General features: G+C 43.9%; 1 protein-coding gene across 1 annotated transcript in view; it reads left to right on the top strand.

Annotated features, from left to right (window-relative positions):
• LIMCH1 (LIM and calponin homology domains 1) overlaps positions 1 to 18426 on the top strand; it is a 175596-nt gene that overhangs the window by 143353 nt on the left and 13817 nt on the right. Inside the window, exons 20-26 of the mRNA XM_080589355.1 lie at positions 2654 to 2875; positions 11259 to 11352; positions 13335 to 13507; positions 14174 to 14279; positions 15518 to 15592; positions 16298 to 16320; positions 16939 to 17022. Of these exons, the coding sequence (XP_080445481.1) occupies positions 2654 to 2875; positions 11259 to 11352; positions 13335 to 13507; positions 14174 to 14279; positions 15518 to 15592; positions 16298 to 16320; positions 16939 to 17022 (777 nt within the window). The remainder of the gene's footprint in view (positions 1 to 2653; positions 2876 to 11258; positions 11353 to 13334; positions 13508 to 14173; positions 14280 to 15517; positions 15593 to 16297; positions 16321 to 16938; positions 17023 to 18426) is intronic.

Here is an 18426-nt window from a genome sequence, read left to right as displayed (position 1 = left end):
CTGGGGAATATATGCTTGGGCTGGATGGATATGGAGCATGGGAGTAGGATTCCCTTCCCTTCCCTTCCCTTCCCTTCCCTTCCCTTCCCTTCCCTTCCCTTCCCTTCCCTTCCCTTCCCTTCCCTTCCCTTCCCTTCCCTTCCCTTCCCTTCCCTTCCCTTCCCTTCCCTTCCCTTCCCTTCCCTTCCCTTCCCTTCCCTTCCCTTCCCTTCCCTTCCCTTCCCTTCCCTTCCCTTCCCTTCCCTTCCCTTCCCTTCCCTTCCCTTCCCTTCCCTTCCCTTCCCTTCCCTTCCCTTCCCTTCCCTTCCCTTCCCTTCCCTTCCCTTCCCTTCCCTCTTTACCATTTTTTCTCACAGGACCAAGACATGTATGTATCACATTTATGTTAATCCATACATAGTTCACATATAAAGGGAGAAATTAACACATGGATGCTTCTCCACCCTAGCTACCACTGAAAGTCTGTCTAGATCTTCGATGTGAAGGAGTGAGATTTGCCTTAATAAGACCCATTCCCTAGATTATGTAGCTGTAGCATTATTTTGCCCCGAAACACCAGTCTGTCGACGATTCTCGGCTCCAGTGACAATGTGTTGACTTGCTCCAGATCAGGAGAGGAGTATGTTTGTTTAACTCTGCAGCTGGGGCATCTGTCCTGATCATTCAAACATTTGGTTTTCCTCCCTAATATAAATAGAGAAATGTCTTAGTCTAAACAGAGACATTAAAATGGATGGTGTGGCCTGCCAGTGTTTTTCTGGTTTTTATATTTCTGAGGTCTTCCATGACCCACCTCTCTAGCAGATAATCCAGCACACAATCCCAGAAGACTTGGGGCTCAGTGTCTGCCCACACTTGCAGTTGGAAGTAAACCAAGTGTTGTGCAGCGCGGCCGAAGGCAGCGAGGAAAGGGAGGGAACTTTCCGTCTGAAAAGCAGCCAGAACGGGTGAAACACGGGCAGGGCCCGGCTGGTTCTCCCTGCCTGGGAGCTGGCCGTGTGAGGTGCCAGCTGCCCTCACCTCCCTGCACTCCCGTCAGAGCTGAGGATGCCCAGCGCCCTGGAGATGGCCTCCCAGTCACTCGTCCTCAGATGAAGAGCAGGTCTCTGGATGCACGTGTACAGGCAGTTAACAGGAGAGGTTTGCCCCTAGCACAGCACCAATTGCATATACTAAGTTGGAGTGCTGCTTTTGAGGTATCCAAGCTGTTTACCCAATAAGCAGAGTATTGGAGATAAGTGAATAGTGAACAGAGGAGCAGGGCAGGGAGGATGAACTGGCAAGCACTTCTCTTAAACCACGCCTCAGTTTGGTAAGGCAGTTTTGACACTTGTTGCATCCTTTTTCAATAGCAATGAAGTAAGCCAAAAGTTCCCACAGAAAGCCAGACCTTTGAGCTTGTTTTTACATGTTTTTTGTTTATGCAGTACCTGTGGAGAGCCCTGACATGACTCATCCCCATATATATCCCGGATGACTTCTCTAAGAAATCACAGGTCTCTACTTTTGCTCCCCCAAAGTTCAATTAGCGGCAGAGCAGAGTCTCTCTGTACTTTCTCCATCACCTTCTTGTTGTCTCTTGCGATGATCCCTTTGCAAGGAAGGATCTGCGTGCAGAGTAGCAAAGCTCTTCTCCAAAACTCAGCCCTGCTGACAAGCCTATAAAGCTCTCTGCTGTAGCTAGGCAGGAGCTGTATAGTGCTGCTGATACCTTGTGCTCTTCTGGTCCCTCTGCAGATCCCAGCTGGGCTCTTACTCTGAATGTCACCTGAGTTTTTTGGAGCGAGACTTTCTCTGTGTATGCCTGGACCTCTACAAAGAGCCCGCCAAACAGAAGGAACTTTCTAAGTGCCATGCCCATCCAAAACATATTGATAAGAGAAAGCTGTATCAGTGCAAAGGAAGAAGCTAGAGCTTATTTTGTATTTTCTTCCTTGCTTAGGAGTTCCTCTGGGGGAATATGGGCCCTCCAAGGAGCTAGCTTAACCTTGAGAACAAAGTAGTTAAACTGTTTCTGCTCTCTCATCTCCGTGATGACTGCATAAAATCATTTTTTGGGGAAGTGGCTATTTATTTTATAACCTCACAGAGAAGGTGGAATGCCCGGTTTTATTTGTTGGTTCCTCACTTCCCTGTCACGAAAAGTAAAGAAACAAATGGATGAATTCTGCTGCTCCTGAGCCTTCAGAGTTCACTCAGCAGTGCTTCAGAAAGCATGTGCAAGTAACGCTGTGGTGAGCTTGCCAGTTGCACAGCAGCTCGTTGGTGTAACTAGTCCTGGAGAACCAGCTGGCTTCTTGCACGACACGAGGCAAAACCCCAAAGTTTCAGTGTAAATATAGCTTAAAGCATTGTTCTTTTAAAATCCACTGCGTATGTGATGTACATAAAAGGTACTTGTAAGGTACTGGGAGAGTGAAATGTGGGAAACTGGGAAACCCAGGAATATTCTGAACTTGTCTGTATTTTACGAACCCCCCCTAGAGTGGGGTTTTCTTCTATCTTGGCCTGTTGAAATGTGTGCTTGGCTCTGTCCTGCACTGATGGTGTAGACTGTGTTAACAACAACAATAATGTTGTGTTGAAGACGTAATTTCCTAAATTTCTCTGAATGCTAATTTCCTCTTTGCATTTATTTAACTGTATTCTGCAGGTAGATGGAAAAGTCAGCGTGAATGGAGAGAATTTCAACGGAGTTGAAGAAAAGGATAAAGAGTGTACAACAGTAATATTTACTCAATCGCCAAGCAGATCTCTGAAATTTGATGGAGTAGCCAGAGGGGACAGGCCCCCAGTAGAGTTGAAGAAGGACCCCACAAGTGTTGAGCTCAGTTTACAGAGGCCTGCCACTCAGAGTGTGCACAAAGAGCCAACAGTAAGAGCAACACGAACAAACCAGCCTTACTTTCTCTGCCAATTTTCTGTCTCGTAATGTATTTAATCACTAACTAATGAAACCCAAGTGGTTATGTTTGTTTTATTTCTAGAGGGTGTGCCCAGACCAGGAAAAAAAGTCCTTTGTAAATTAAAGGTTTCTTCCTTTGGGATGTGGGTAGAGAAATGGGAAGGGAAGGTTCAAAAACTTTTTGCAGCCAACGTTTCTTTTTTTTTGGATGGCATGCAGCTGATAAGCATGCTTTAAATGTGCTGGGCCAGGGAGAAATTGACTCTGTGTCCCAGCTATTGTGCACGCTTATTCAGCTCTTCTCCTGATGTTAGCTGATTAGATCAGCAACATAATTGGACTGTGTGAGCCATTATAATTAGTCTCAGTTTTCAATTTTCAAATGAGGATGTGGATGTGCTGGCAGTTTTGAGCATTCAGCTTTTATTCCCCTCTCAGAAATATTAGAAAAGGGGATAAGCTATTGAAATACTCCAAGGGGCCAATGTGCTTCTTAACTGCCTTATCAAAGAAACAAATTAATTTTACCTTTTCATCTTTCTCTCCCCCTCCTCCCCAGAGAGAAAGGCAGAAAAAAAACTGGAGCACATCACAGCAGGAATCTAGATGCTGCAAAACTATCACAAAAGTAGATGGTTAAAAACAAAACAAGAAATAAGGACTGGACTGCTAATAAAGTATGTTAAAGGATTGCAACAAGTGGCAGGACGGGGAGTTTTAGCCATTCTTTTTTGTGTAACAACAAAGAGAATCAGAGATGCGGTGAAACGTGGATTATGATAATTTTTTGCTTTCATCTCAGATTTCTTCCAAGTATCGGCCAGGTGGATAACAGGGAGTGGGCAGGGATCTGTCTCAGGGAGGGATGGTTCATTCATGCCAAAGGGCTTGTGTCTTATCTTACTTCCCGGCTTCATGGCAGTCTTTGGCCACAGACAGATGGGCTTTGAAGTCTACTTGCTGTAAAGTAGCTGGGAGCTGGGATGTGCCCTGAGTACAGACTTGATCTTGTCAGGGGGAACTGGTGCAGAGTCAAGAGTGAATGATTTGCAGGATGGCAGAGCAAAGATTGCTTGCTTCAGAACTAATTGGTTCTAAGGGAGAAGCCAGGTAGGCATTGCATCTGGTAGGGGAGAGCTGGGAAGGGGAATGTTTGGAGGGTAGAGAGGGGCCAGAGCTTGCCATAGATTAGAAACAATCACAATGGTGATCTGAAAATTAGCTAAACATATATATCACCGTCTCCGTTTTTAGGAGCTGTGGAAGAGTCGAGAGAAAATTCAGCAGTAGCAGCTACTGTTAGGGCTTGGGCCTCTTTGTACCTGTTTGATGCCCTTTCCTTTTCTTTCTATGGTTTTGAGGATGATGTGGCCAGCTGAATTCTAATTTTTCTGCTTACAGTGTCTTAGCCCTCACGGTGATTTTGGCAAACAGGCAGAACTGCTTGAATTCCCAGATTCTTTGCAACTCTGACGTTTGCAGAGTAACCTCCTGGTTTGTAAACTTGAGCGTACTTGATGGTGAAGTCATCTGGAGAGAATGAGCACGCACCCAGATGGTGCTATTTCTCCGTTCCAACAAATGATTTTTTATCATTAGCTTCATAATTTGATCGTTAATGTGACTGGGTAGTGCAAATCATTCTAATTACTCCAGGCACTTCAGCCTCAAACAAAGGTACGTGTGTCAGGCATGTCAAGGGCACAGCATGGTGAGGAGGTTGCTTTGAGGGAATCTACCACTGGCAAACAAGTGGAATGCACTGAGCATGACGGGTCAGAGAGAGGGAGATCTGCCTGTGGCTGGAAGCAGATTTGCTAGCCTGAGATAAGATTTACTGATTCGTTTCCTTCTAAATACTTGCTTCTCTTTACCCAGATGCTTAGTTTTAATTTTCCACGCAGTAATTTAGCTCAGTCAAGTGTACAGGAGTGCCCTAGTTCATGGATGGGAAGGGCTGAGGTGCCAGGCCACAGAGATGGAGCATGGGACTGACACTTGGCTTCCTCACTGGTGTGGGGGCACAGCCGGTACTGCCAGGCATCTCCGTATAGATGCCATCAGGCTGGGGCCAGCCTACCTGCTGGAATCGGGCAGCTACCTGGAGTCACTCCACTCAGCCTTCCCCCTGTCCCTATTTTACTTTGGTTTCCGAACAACTGATACAGTGATGTCAGCCAGCATCTGCGGCCTGGAGTATTGAACTCATCTCGGAAGATACAGGCCCTCCTAGGAAGGCTGGGAATCCAAGCATGGAAAGAAACGAGCCGTCCGGGCTTGTCGCACTCCTCATAAAACACCTTCGTGGAAGTAAGGAAACCTCTGAACCTGCCACTTTTATCACCTCCAGCTGGGAGAAACCTGTGCACAGCTGAAGTAAAGACTGTCTTCTAGCTCGTGGTGATGCTGATATGATCCTTCACGAGGCAACAGCTCAGTTCGCCACTGTGTCTTTTTATGAGACTGGTGTGGCATTTTTCATAAGAAAAGGTTTTCTTTGTAGGGGCTTGATTAAGCATGTGTTTAGTCTGACCCACTCAGAAAGTTTCTGTCTGATGTTTAACCCTACTGAACTTTTAGGAGAAGAGAAGACGGAAACAGGGATAGGAAGCAGCCAAGATGAAGAAGAACTATCTGAAGTGGAAGAAGCAACTACATTTCTGTTAAGAAAAAAATTGCAAATAGATGCAATGGAGCATGTTTTCAAAGCCTTTTCTAAGCTTGCTTTCACTGCCATTATTTGCACACTTTCCTTTATTGATATAGTTTAGAGACTTGTTAGCTGTGTCCTTCCCTGGCTTGGAATAAGATTCACAGGCACTAGTTCCTCTGTCTATTGAGAGATGCTCTTTTTAGTTTTTGTTTTGTTTTGTTTTGTTTTCCTCTAGTTGCTCCTAGCTTAGTTTTCTTTTTGTATTTTATTTGCTCACTTTCTGCCTGGACTCTTGTGAGAGTGCATATTCCTTTTCATATAGATGTTACCTTTGGCCCTCCTGTCCTCCTCATCTGATTCTCTTCCTGTTCTTTGCGTGCCCCTTCCTCCTCCATCCCTCTTACAGCTGCTTCCCTGCTGTTTCAGTTCAGTTGTCAAATTGACCAGTCCTGTCTTCTCTCTGCCTGGCAGCCTTCCCTTTGAAGCTCTGTAGCCCTGCTCTAAATCTGTCCGGCTGGCCTCAGGCGTTGTCTGCAATCCGGGAAGATGCTGTGCAGCTGTACTTCAACAGCTCTCTTGGCCTGAATTTTGGAAAAAAGTTTAATCAAGTTGTACCACTTGAAATGCTAGTATGATTTTTTGGGAGCTAGAGAGGCGTAAGAATCTTTTTATATGGGTGTACCCCATACCTCAGTATTTAATTTTTATTTTTTTTTATTTTTTTTATTTTACATACCTTTATTCAAAGCAGTTTGTTATATTTTGCCTCTGATTTAAGGCTGACTTTGCTAGGAGGGGTAAATTTGGCCTATCAGTAGGATGGAAGTATCCCACTGGTGTTTGTGGAACAATGTGCAGCTAGGAGAGGTGGCAGGTAAAGCACATCTCCTCCTTTTATTTTTTTGCCCCTGCAAAAACTGGGGCAAAGGCCAAAAGACTGACATGCTCAAAATCCTCTGATCAGTCAGTGGCAATGCCAGGAACAGTCCTGTCTTTCAGCCATTAGGCTGTGTTTTCTTTCTGTTATACATAGCAGTTATGCACATTACAAATACTGAGAAGTTGTATCCTCTTACTCTTTGAATTAGAAGTTGGCAAAATAAATGTTTTGTTTTAAAACAATATATGTGCAGATTTTAGTGTAGGGGGATTAATTTGTCAGTGCATAACATCACTTTATTTTAACTAATCTTTGTATGACCATTTAGAAATTACTGGCTTGTTATAGCTCTAATTATAGCTTTGCTCTGATCAACCAAAAAATAAATAAATATAGACAGCAACTTTAAAAAAAAATGGGGTGGGGTGGTGGTGGTGGGGAGATTTGGGCTTTCTTTTAATTTTAAGTTAGCCAGCTTAAACTTGTCCATTTCTACTCACTGCATGCTTGGCACAAAAGAAACTTTTTTTTCTATATCCAAGTAACGCTCTCCTTCATCTTCAAAAATCCACTGATTGAACTGAGATTAAAGTATAAGCTTTCTTGTGGTTGGGGATTGTTGGCCAAACTACAAGCGAGCAGGGCTGAAATCCTGATTTGTACGTATCTGGTGAGACAAGTCTTTGTTCTTTGATTCATTACAAGAAACACTTGCAGAGTAAGGTATATATATTCCAGATTGACAGCTTTTCCTTAACCATACATGGGAAGATTCATGGCGGGCTGGACTACCTGAAGGGAAAAAGGGTTAGGGTGAGAAATAAGAACAACAAAACTTCAGAGCGGGTAGAACAGAACTCTGCTTGGGATGTGGTTATGAATTTAGCATCCATATCTCCCATCATGCAGACCCCCATCCAATTTTCAGTGTCTGCAAGTGATGGGAGATTATTTTTTGCCCAGTTGAGCAGTAATAACGAGTGAAAATGACTCTAACAAGAATACTTAACACTATTTCTTGCAGCACTTTGAAGGCTTCTCTGTCAATTACTGACCCACCCTGGTCTTTGGCTGTAATAGCTGATCTGATTAGAGCATTATCTAGCTGCCAGTAAAAGGGGCAGATGATTTAACATGTCAGAGCAGTGTCTGGCTGCAGCACTGCACTGCCATAGCATGCAAGGCACTTACCTGGGGCAGCCCAAGGTCATTTCAGCTTTACCACTCGCAACAGAATAAGCTAGCTTCGAATAGAAAATCATCATATGACATTTTAAAGTCTTGAAGTATAACCTGGAAAATGCTGATACATATACAATTTCCATCATAGAAGTTTAAAGGATGCATCAGGTAATTTGTACATGTGGCTATTGATACTGCAACCAATTTCATTCCTGAGTGACTTTACAGAATTCACACTGTAGTTCTCACCTGATTCTTCCAGATCTCTGCATTCTTGCTGGTTCCAGACATCTTGTTTCGTCATGTTTTCATAGAAAATACAGTATTACCATTTTATGTGATTTTGTGTACAAATAGTGTTAACTGACCTGCAGTTTGATTTAATTTACAATAAGGGCTAATAAAGTTCTGCTGTAACTTCCTTTGGAGTTTGAATTCTTGTAGCAGTTGTGAAGTTCAGTGTTTTGGGAGTTCCTAGTTAGTGTATTTTTAGGGTTTTGTAAGAAAGGTTCTGCCACAGCAGTAGGCAATGGGGCTGTTTCTGGCTTGTGTGGTCATAGTTCAAGAAATACCTGGATTGATATGATTCTGTGATTCTGTGATATCCTAGTTCTTGGGATAAAAACCCCATCGGCCACAAACGGAACTGATTTATTGTCATGCCAAAGAAGAGTTTGATAACACTATACAAGAGCTTCCCTCTTAAGCACCCGCAGCAGAGGCAGTGATGCCTCTTCCCACACGAATGCCTGTGGTATGGACATGCAGCACAGGTCCTTCATCCCAAAATGTCAGATCTGCTCTGAAATGCCCGAGAAACATTACTCACTAAGTTGTTTTTCAGTGCCCATGTCAAAATACAATCTTCCCAAGTGCAATTTAATGTTTTAATGGCTGTTTTATATTCAGTGATAATATTGTACTTTGATTACAAAATATTTATGAAATGCAAGTGATAGTCCATGGTGGAAAAGACATTCCATCAGCTCCATCAGTACATGAATGTTTTACAACGTATCATATACCTGTGGATAAAATACTAGATAATATTACATTACTTGGTATTACAAATAGAATTAGATACACTGGGAATGAGAGTTCCCCAGCGAAGTTCACTTAATCTTTTTTTGTAAATTACTTACTAATCAGTTTTATATTTTTAGCTTTATGTTGCTAACATTTAATTGCTCAGCAGAGGGAGGAGGAAGAGTCAAGTCTCGTGAGCAGGAGCAGGGCTTCTGCAGTATGTCATTTCCAAAATCAATTTTCATGCAGCAAGCAGTAGCTCTTCCTTTTTTTTTTTTTTTTTTACTCTTCTTTGAAAGAATTTCTATAAATAACATCTGTATCTATAACTAGCTCAACCTCCATACTGGATATTAAGATCATAGTTAGATTTAGTTGTGGTTTCACTTATGCAGGATAGCAGCGTGGCACAGCACCATGTAGGTTCCTGAGGTAACTCTAGAACCGGAGGAGATAACATTGCGTCAGCTCCATGTGTTTGCTGAGCCTTTTAATTTTTCAGTTTCAGCACTTGCTTTTTGAGAGTGGAGGGTGAGTTCCATTGCTTTACCAAAAATAATAATCATCTAAATATTAATAATTGAAACATGAAACACTTTCATTGGAATGCTTGTGCTTGGTGACGATGAATAGAGCTGTTGGGTAGGTGCCTTTTGTCTTTCCAGTGAAAATGTACTTTGTAGAGGGAAAACAGTGAGCTCTTGGTAATAGCTATTTGTTTAGTTTTAACGGAGGAGTGCAGGTTGTAGAATCACAGAATAATTCAGGTTGTAGGTCTCTAGCGGGGTCTTCTGCTCAAAGCAGGATCGGATATAGGAGCTGACCAGGTTGCTAAGGCCTTGATCATCCGAGTCCTGAAAACCTCCAAGGATGGAGATGGCAGCCTGTTACACTGCCTGGTTGTCCTCATGGAGAAAGAAATAACTTATTTCTGCATTGCACAAGGTTGAGAGTGAACAGATTTGCAGTAGTTGTTGCTGTCCTGTCAGGAACCAGAACTGAGGCTGAAGGAGACATCCTCCGTAGTTGTGGTATTTTTCTGCTGGGGTAGAGGAAGGGGCAGAAGCTCTCACTGAAACACAGGCTGGCATCAAGGTGAGCTGGGGAAGGGTGAGGTGGGTTATACAGAAGAAGAGAGCAGCAGAATGGCAAGGGGCAAACCTGTCGCATTTGTCCGGGTTTGCCGGACCTGCGCCTTGCCTGGAGCAGAGGACTTGGTTGGGCAGAGGTGAGGGTGCAGGGAAGGCACCAGGCGGTGAGGAGAAAGCCCTGCCTGGGGCAGCCATCCCCAGCAGGTGCCACAGGGGACGCACTGCCACTTCCAGCCGCTCACCGCTGTCATTTGGTGCCTGTCCTGCTTCCCAGCGCTGCCCCTGGCCACAGCCCTGCACCAGGACTGGTCGCGGGGAGTTGTCCCAGAGACGTTCCCTGCCCCTCGCCACAGCATGCTTCCCTCCAGAGAGGAGCAGAGACGCAGGGATTCGCTCCCGCTGCTGACGGCAAAGCTGTCCAAAGCCAGCGTGCCCGCAGGCACCGGCACCCTGCTGGCACTGCCACCAGACGTCCCGGTGACACCACTGAGGGAGCCCAGGCCTGCTGCCCCTGGGGCCTGCGTGGGTGAGGGGCCGTAGGCCCACGGCCGTCTGCGGGGAGGGGAGGCAGCGTCTGCGCAGAGGGCGGAGGTGTGAATCCTGCCCCCAGAAAAGAGGAAATTTCAGCACATTTCCTCTCTTGCAGCTGTTAATAAGATTGAGGGGCAGGAAAGGGAGTCTACCAAGATCGCTTCTGAAATGCGTTGCTTTTCATTTCTAAAAGTAGTCTGCTGCTTTCTTTTTTTTTCTTCCTCTGTTGGATGCACCATTTTCTAGCTCTCTCATGTGCTAGAGGCGCCGTGCAGTAGCTGATTGATTTGCTGTACTTTTTTTCTTGATTTGCCTACTGGGGAAGCAGATGTAAAGGGGAAGCTGCTGAATAAATCAGCTGAAATGCTATTGTTATTTTGATGGTGTGGTTTAGCTCTGCAACAGGCTTGTCCTGGGTCAGGAAGCTGGCTTTTCAAAACGATTTGGATTATTGGCTTGATACGGTCTCACCATTTTTTTTCACTCCTTTCCCAATAACGTTTCAAGTATTTCATTACCTTTATTACCAACTCTGCCTTTTCCCTTCAGATAACTGATTGTTTAGACAACCGTGAAATAAAGGAAGTATTTAATTACTTTGCCACTTTTAAAGCCCTCGAATGTGCTGGGTATTCACTGATGCATACGTTTTTGTGTTATTCTGGAAGAGAAAACCAGGGGTGAAATGTATGCTTATCTCCAGCTAACACAATTCAAGATATCCTACGATTTTAAAAGCTTGCATGAGCTATTCCAAAGCAACTGCATAATGGCTGCTTGCTGAACGTTTAGAAAAGGAGATTAAAGCCCAGTGACTCGATGCCAGAGCAGCACATACTGCTCAGAGACTCGCTCCCCAGTTCACAGCTCCCTACTGAGCTCTAAAACAGCCCGGACCCAACGCGTTACGAAGCAGCAGCGAACACTGCCCGACGGAATGAACCCGTACTTTTATTTCCAACGCACTCACTGTGTTTCCATGCTCCGCAGGCCTCCCCGGGGGAAGCGGATCCGGCAGCCAGCCAGCAGACCGAGGGCAGCCCCGGCGGAGCAGGACCCGGGAGCCCCGTGGGCACATCCCCAGGTGGGTGGCTGCTGACCTGGCCCCTGGCCCCTGGCCCCTGCCCTGGCCCACCGCTGGCCTGGGCTTGATGCCCACCCTGCAGCAGCTGCAGCCCAGTAAGTGCATCTGCAGCGGCACCAAGAGGGTTTATTAGACAGTGCAGAAGATGGCAGAAACGACATTCACGGCTGCATGCTGCTCTGGGTGCAAGGTGACAGTGTTGTGCACTGCCTTGATTTTCTGCTTTAAAGGCTTTATGCACAATCCCTAATCTGGGGAAATGGATTTACTCGTAAAAACTGAAACTGCTATCCTCTGAATGGTGTTTCTGAAGTATTACCTTTGAGCATGCATTTTATCTACTGCCTGCTATCATACTAAGCTCATGGTCTTTTTCTGTTCATTTTTTTAAATGGGTCTATCAAAGTTCAGCTTGGTACAGGTAAGTAAAAGGGACTGTTTACAGTAGGTATTTAAAGGAAATCTCTGCCTGTAATTGGTATATAAATATGCTGCTCCAGTTTGCTGAGGATAAATGTGACTTAAGTAATTGCGCTTGCCCCTCAAACATCAATGGAGTACCATCCTCCAAGATTAGAAACACATCCAGACTTTTCTTGATGTGCTGCGCAACTATGACACACGTACTGCTAGTGACAGCTCATCAGCTGGCTTAATTACTTTGTCTCGTAGTTAGAAATAGGCCAGACTTTCAGGTAGAAAAAATCATTGCATAGCAGCACAGAGTGTAACAATCTGGAATTGCAGCTGGCAAGTAATGCAGAACTTGCAGGTGTGGAATGAACCAAGCAAATTCTCTTCTCAACAGTCAGCAGTGAGGAGCTCCACACCTGTGAGAAATTCTAAACATTAAGTATTGGTAGCAAAGGTTAATATGGTCTGCCAAAGAAAGCTGGGAGAACACCTTGCAAAAGCTGAAATGGTAAAAGAACGTGGTTTTTCATTGTGTCTGCTTTGGAGGGATAGATAGTCCAAGCTGTGTGACAGACAACCTCGTCTGCTGTTCAGTACAAGCCAGATACTTCCATGCTGTGACCCCTAAGCCACTAATGGTGTGGGAACTGCTCCAAAGTGGTGTGCATCTGCCAGGCAGCGGGAACAGCTCTTGTCTCTGCTGGTGTGGGCATTCTTAGTGCAGCCTTGGGGTGCCTCCCTCTCCTAGCCTGTCAAAGGGGTACCTCTTGGAGGGGGAACAGGATCAGAAGCTGAGACTGTGTTCCAGGATTTTTAAGAGATGTGTGGGTGCTTGTGCACTGCCTGGGATGCTGGAAACTGCTCCACTTCCAATGGTGGTACCAGCTGGCAGCCATTAGGCTGCCATAGTCCTCAGCTGTGGGCCCTTGTGCTCCTGGTCCCTTGTCCCTGTAAACCAGCATCAACTTGTTTGATTTTGGTTTGTTGGTGTTTTTTTGTGTGTGTGTTGTTGGTTTGCCTTTTTTTTTTTTTTTTTTTTTTTAAGAACTGAATGCCAACCCAGTTATTCCAGTCCAAGGCTTCCTGTTACCACAATTTATTTGCTTTCTGATGCTTGACTAACTTGGTTCAGTGGAAGCAGCCAAGCTGACATATCTTCCAGTGCTGACAATGAGACCAGGTTAACTGTTGTAGAGCTGCTTGTCCAGGTAGCACCTTAGAATAGGATTCATCACACAGCTCCAGGAATGCATACCACAGAGATCTGTACCTCAGTAGGTGTATTGTGGGTTACAGCTCATTTCAGACAAGAGAGGTGTCTCAAATAGTTTGGGTGATCCTTCCCCAAGAAGTGCCTCTCTGCCTTTGTTAACCATGAAGGGTGTCCCATGGTGACCAACTCAAGTGTCAGCATCTACGTTTTATCAGGTGAAATTCATCTTTCAATTTTGTATTTTCTGAGAGATTAATTCTGCCAGTGTTGAAGAAAGAAGATATGAAATAGGTCTACATTGTATTTGAAAAAATATCTTAACCTTGTGACATTCTCTCTTGTATGTGTGGATTAGGTTCAGATCAAAAGCAATTCAAGTCAACTGCAGCTTGTGCCAGCCCTGTTGTGAAGAGCCTAGAATTTCCTCCTAGTCCTGTCCCTTCCGAGGAAGCTGCTCCAAGTGAGAAAGATGTGAAGAAGCCTGAAATGGAGCTGCAGAAGGAAGCAGTGGTCCCTGCTACACAGGAGGTATGTATGGGCAAGAAAGAAAGGGAATGGAAAATGAAACGAAGAAGAAGACCTCACAAGGAAATGGATATGGTGCAAATAGCTGGTTGGTATTTTCTCTCTGTATATGTCACATCAGGATTTAATTCAAAATATGTCAGGGAATGACCCTGAAAGAGGTTTTCTCTGCCAAATCCAATGATTATAAGAGAGTTCCTCCTCCAAAGAAACTCCCCAGTGTCTGTTTGGAGTGTTTGAACCTGTAAACTGGCTGGAGCGGAAAAGAGAACTTAACCTGCAAAGCCCAGTCCCTCCACACATTGGGAGAGCAGAATATCCAGAAGGTGTAAACAGCGGAGCTTGCCCTCTTAGTCCTCTTGAAGGGCTGAGTAAGAGCAGGGTGTTGCAGGGGTAACAAATGGCCATCATCATACTGCTGTCAGGTATGCTAGATGTTGGTCCTGGGTTAGGGTGAGCCTTGGTTTGCAGTGTGAGTATCAAGAACAAACAACTGATGGTTATTTCCAGGACTTCAATATTGCAAGTCCATGTTGTAATTCTGGAGATAGAGGCTTATGAAACTTTGATAGTGTTGTTTCAGAAATTAAATAGAAAGGGTTTAAGTTAATCTTTGATTGTACCTGGTGATTTTTGAATGCAGTTTTCTGTTCCCAAACATCTGAACAGGTAATAAAACCGAAAGCCGTGGAACAAGAAGGGAGTATAGTATTGCCATTTTTAAAGAAACTGCCTGAGACCAGCCAGGTCACTCTGCAGAATTCTGATCGACAAGGTGAGCAAAAAGAGAGGTTGGGAGCTGCAGAGAGTTCAGCTGGACATAATGAGATGCATGTGTGTGGTAGTCAGGGGGGAATGCCTAATCAATGACCTGTAGGGTTTGGAAGATAATATGTTTAATTTCTAGTTGCATCTGACTGATACTGGTAGTGTGGCTTCTGTGATGTGAGGGACGCTTCTTGCTGTTCCCCTTAACCACAGCAGCAGAATTGTGACACGAAGGAGGGGGTCAGGGTGGACACTAACTTGCACTTGTCAGGCCTAACAATTAAAGCTCTATTATGTCCATGAGTATTATATTTCATGAGTATGTTGCTCACAGGTGAAAATGGCTTAACAATTGGGTTTATCTCACAATAAAAACTCCTGGAGACAATTCCTCACTCAGCTGCTCATGTGTAGCTTCTCTTTATAGATGACCAATGCACATATCTGGCCACATCCCCCAGTTTGACCTGTGCGCATCACAAGCTCTTGCAAAGCAGGACTTATTTTTCTTGCCTTCATGACAAAGTTTTGCTTGAGATTGGTAATATTTAGTAGTTTTATTTTATATTGATTTTAGAGATGCATATATGTAGGTATTGTGAAAGAAAGAGAGAGGGGGAGAAAGGGCGAGAGAGGGAAGTTTTCTACCCCCTGTGAACTTGCGAGGTTGGCAGCTTATATATAGGTAATATAATTACTATCCTGGCATTTTCAGGATTGGAATTACTGAAGGCAATCCACTGTGGAAAACAGGAACGTCAGTAATGGGATTAGAAATCTCACTTGTTTTAGGTGGGAAGGTGCTCTCCAAACAGGCTTTGCCAACAATATTGTTTTGTTTCAAGCACAAATCAGTCCAAATACGGAGTGACAGATTGTAGGTGTCTCTGGTATTTTCTAAGTGATGCTGAAACACTTGGCTGCTCCCTAGTGTTCACAGCATGTATACCGTGGAAAGATCAGATAATCCTTTAAAACATGCATCTCCAACAGGAACAAACACGAGAGTGAATTAGCATTCCTGTGCTAGAGCTCTCATATACGGTTAGGTGCCCTGTTGCAAAAGTAGCATTTAAATTTGGGGAGTCCTTGTGATCTGAAAGTCCTCTGAAAACCTTTTGAGCTTGTTACAAAGCGACTGTAATAAAAACCCCACTGTTGGCTGAGTAGGCCGGGGTCTGAGCCTCGCCATCGCCTTTTGACCGCGCTGTGTTTCTTGTTTTGTCTCTGTGCCGTCCCCTGCAGAGCTGCCCCACGGGGCCGCAGTTCCGCTTAGGGTGCGGAACGACTGGCGGCGCTCACGGTTTTTCTCGCAGCCAGGTAAATGCAGCACTAAGAGCAGCTTCATCCCTTCCACCGCCTCGAGTCCTAGGTGTCTTCAGCTGTGGGACTGGGGTGAAAGCTGACGATCCCGGGGACTTTTTCTGCCTCTCACTTCCGTAGAAAGTGTCTATTCCTGCTGCACAGTTGACAAAGAGCTGTTGGGTTACGCATTGCTGTGATGCTCTGGCTTCAGGCACCGAATGAAATCACTTGCCTCTAAATACCTTTTCCTTATTTCTTTACATCAACCTGAAGACATGAATAGAAAATGGCAACGGTCCTCTTCGTAACTGTGGCTCTTGAATAGTGTAGTCTCACCCTTGTTAGCTTTGCTGTGCTTTTTCCTTCCTTGCACTGAACCACGAAGGGAAAAGTAGATCAAAGTAGGTAGTGCTCAGTGTTCAAACACTGCTAATGGCTGTGGCCAGAAGTAGACAGCAGTAGCTAGTGGTAGAGTAGAACCTGGTGTTAGTTGAAGTTGTGCTTCTCTGTACCCAAATCAGAAGTAACTTTGTTGGTGATGGGTGTAGTCTATTTTTCTGGTTTGTTTGCTTGCAGTTTGTCCTTGCATTTGGTTGTGGGAACAAATAGAAAACTAACGTGAGGCTTTTTTATACAGACACTACATAGCTTTAATTGCAGGCTAAGCACTTTTTGCTATTTTTTCCTGTTAAGTTTAATTTTTCCTTCTTTTTTTTATAGCTGATAGTGGTGACAAATCAAATGTAAGTACCTTTTTTGCACTGTGGTTTTGGTTTAGAGATATGTGTTTAACAAAAGTGATTTTTTTTATGCAAACTGCCTTGTAACATCCCCAAATCAGACTGAGAGAGAAAAAAATAGAACCCAAGCCAAAACATGGTCTAGATCTGTAATTTAAGTGTTCTTCCCTGGATAAAAATTTAAAGTGAGGCTTTAGGCTGTTGTGCTGGCAGACATATGGAATGAGAGAATATATTTCACATTCGCAAATTGCTTTGCATGTTGCACAGGAGATTACAGAGAAGAAAAATAGAGGTTTTCCTTAAATTTGGGCACCTGGAGGCATCTTTGTTCAGTGCTGCTTAGAGCTTTCTTTTGGGTCTTTTTCTTTTCGTTCCCTCCAGTTGAAGTTTCCCAAGCCTTTCTTTGCAAACCAAATTATTATTCTCTCATTTGGATACCTGTGGGAAAACCCAAGTGTCAGTGAAGCTCAGAGTATGGTCTGCTAACTAAGAGTACCATTATCTAGTTCTGAGTTCCCCATTTCAACATCACTGCTGGGGGCAGACCAGACAAAGTGCAGCCTTCTGGTAGCCTTGTGAAGTATTAAAGTCTAATAGCTTGGTTTTCCTTCACACAAGCGCTTCAATTTCTGGTCCTGGGATCCAGAAGAAGAGCGGAAGCGTCAGGAAAGGTGGCAGCATGAGCAAGAACGCTTGCTTCAGGTAAGGAAGACGCTACTTTTCTTCCACCACGTGCTTCAGCTGTTTCCAGCTCCTTTAGACAAAAGTCGAGTATTTCATGTCATGTCTTCCATACCCTCTGTGGATGCTTTAGAGAGTTCTGTAGCATATGAATGAACCACATACTCTCTGTGGTTTATGCAGTCTTACTTCCCCCTTCCCCACACCCTGGGTGGACCAAAAGGATTTAGTTCTGCATTCCAATGCAGAGTTCAACCAGATGTTGATCCTCAACTATATTTAAAGTATGTTGAGCATAAACTGTGAGACTCTTAATTACTTAGAGCTTCTTTCTTGAGACTAATATTTTGCTAACCCTGATGCTTGTGCAACTCTTCTTTAAAGTGATGGTCTTAGTAGCTTTTTGTAGACGTCTGCTGTGTTTGCATGTTCTTCTTGGAAAACATCAAACTAAATTTGTACACAAAGGTGGTGGTTTTTTTTTTTTTGGTTGGTTGTTTTGTTTTGCTTTGTTTTGTTTTGTGAGGGGGAGAGCCCTCCTCAAAACAACCACTGGTTTTGCCTGGTGGTGTAGAGTATGCTATAAAAGGTCTGGTTTTGTGTCATAGTTGGGAGAAATGCAACGGGCCTGAGAACTTGAATTTCCCCTGCACTCAGTAGTGTCGTTTGATATTACTCAGTATCAAAGTAGTCAGTGAGTAGAATTTTTTGATACTGATTAGGTTTGATTGATCCCAAAGAAATCATATGTTTTGTCCGTGCAACATAAGAGCAACAAACTGTCCAAGGATGAGGAACAGTAAAATGGAGTCTTTTCATCTTGTAAGACTATTGTGTGTCTCTGTGCTGCTTTCTTAAGTTTATTTCCTTTTAGCTAGTACGTTTATTTCCTCTTGGAATGGTGTAAAGTTCTCGTCATGGTTTTTCTGGCAAATGCAGGTGTTCTTTCGACAGTAAATGCATTTATTTTGGATCAGGCAGATGTGGTTTCTAATTTGAACAGAAGTTGGAACTGGTGTAAAAGGCATATAGAAGTCACCATTCTTCCCCATATTCAAACCAGTTCTGTCACACAATTATAAAGATCTCTTTAAGGTAATTTTTAGTGTAAAACTGTGTGAAACGAATTCTCAAAAAATGATCCCATCAAGGAGGAAAATGAACTGCTTAGTAATTATGAGCTTACCTTCATCAAACCTTTGCAAACTATTTATTTATCTTTTAAATTTGCACAATTATTCATTATTCATTATATTGTACCGACATCTCTCTTAAATTAGTTCCAAAACCAGCATCTGCAAAACCTGTTTGTTTATATGCTACTTAGCTGTAATTATTAATGCAAAATCCAGGCTTAAATGTTTTTGGGTGTGTGATAGCTTTTTACAACTCTTAAAACTATATAATAAACAAGGAATTATTGAA

The sequence above is a fragment of the Anser brachyrhynchus genome (genome assembly GCF_964034855.1).
Source record: "Anser brachyrhynchus genome assembly, chromosome: 4".
Taxonomy (NCBI): Eukaryota; Metazoa; Chordata; class Aves; order Anseriformes; family Anatidae; genus Anser; species Anser brachyrhynchus.
Note: the sequence above shows the minus strand (reverse complement) of the source record. Positions and strands in the feature narration are given on the sequence as shown.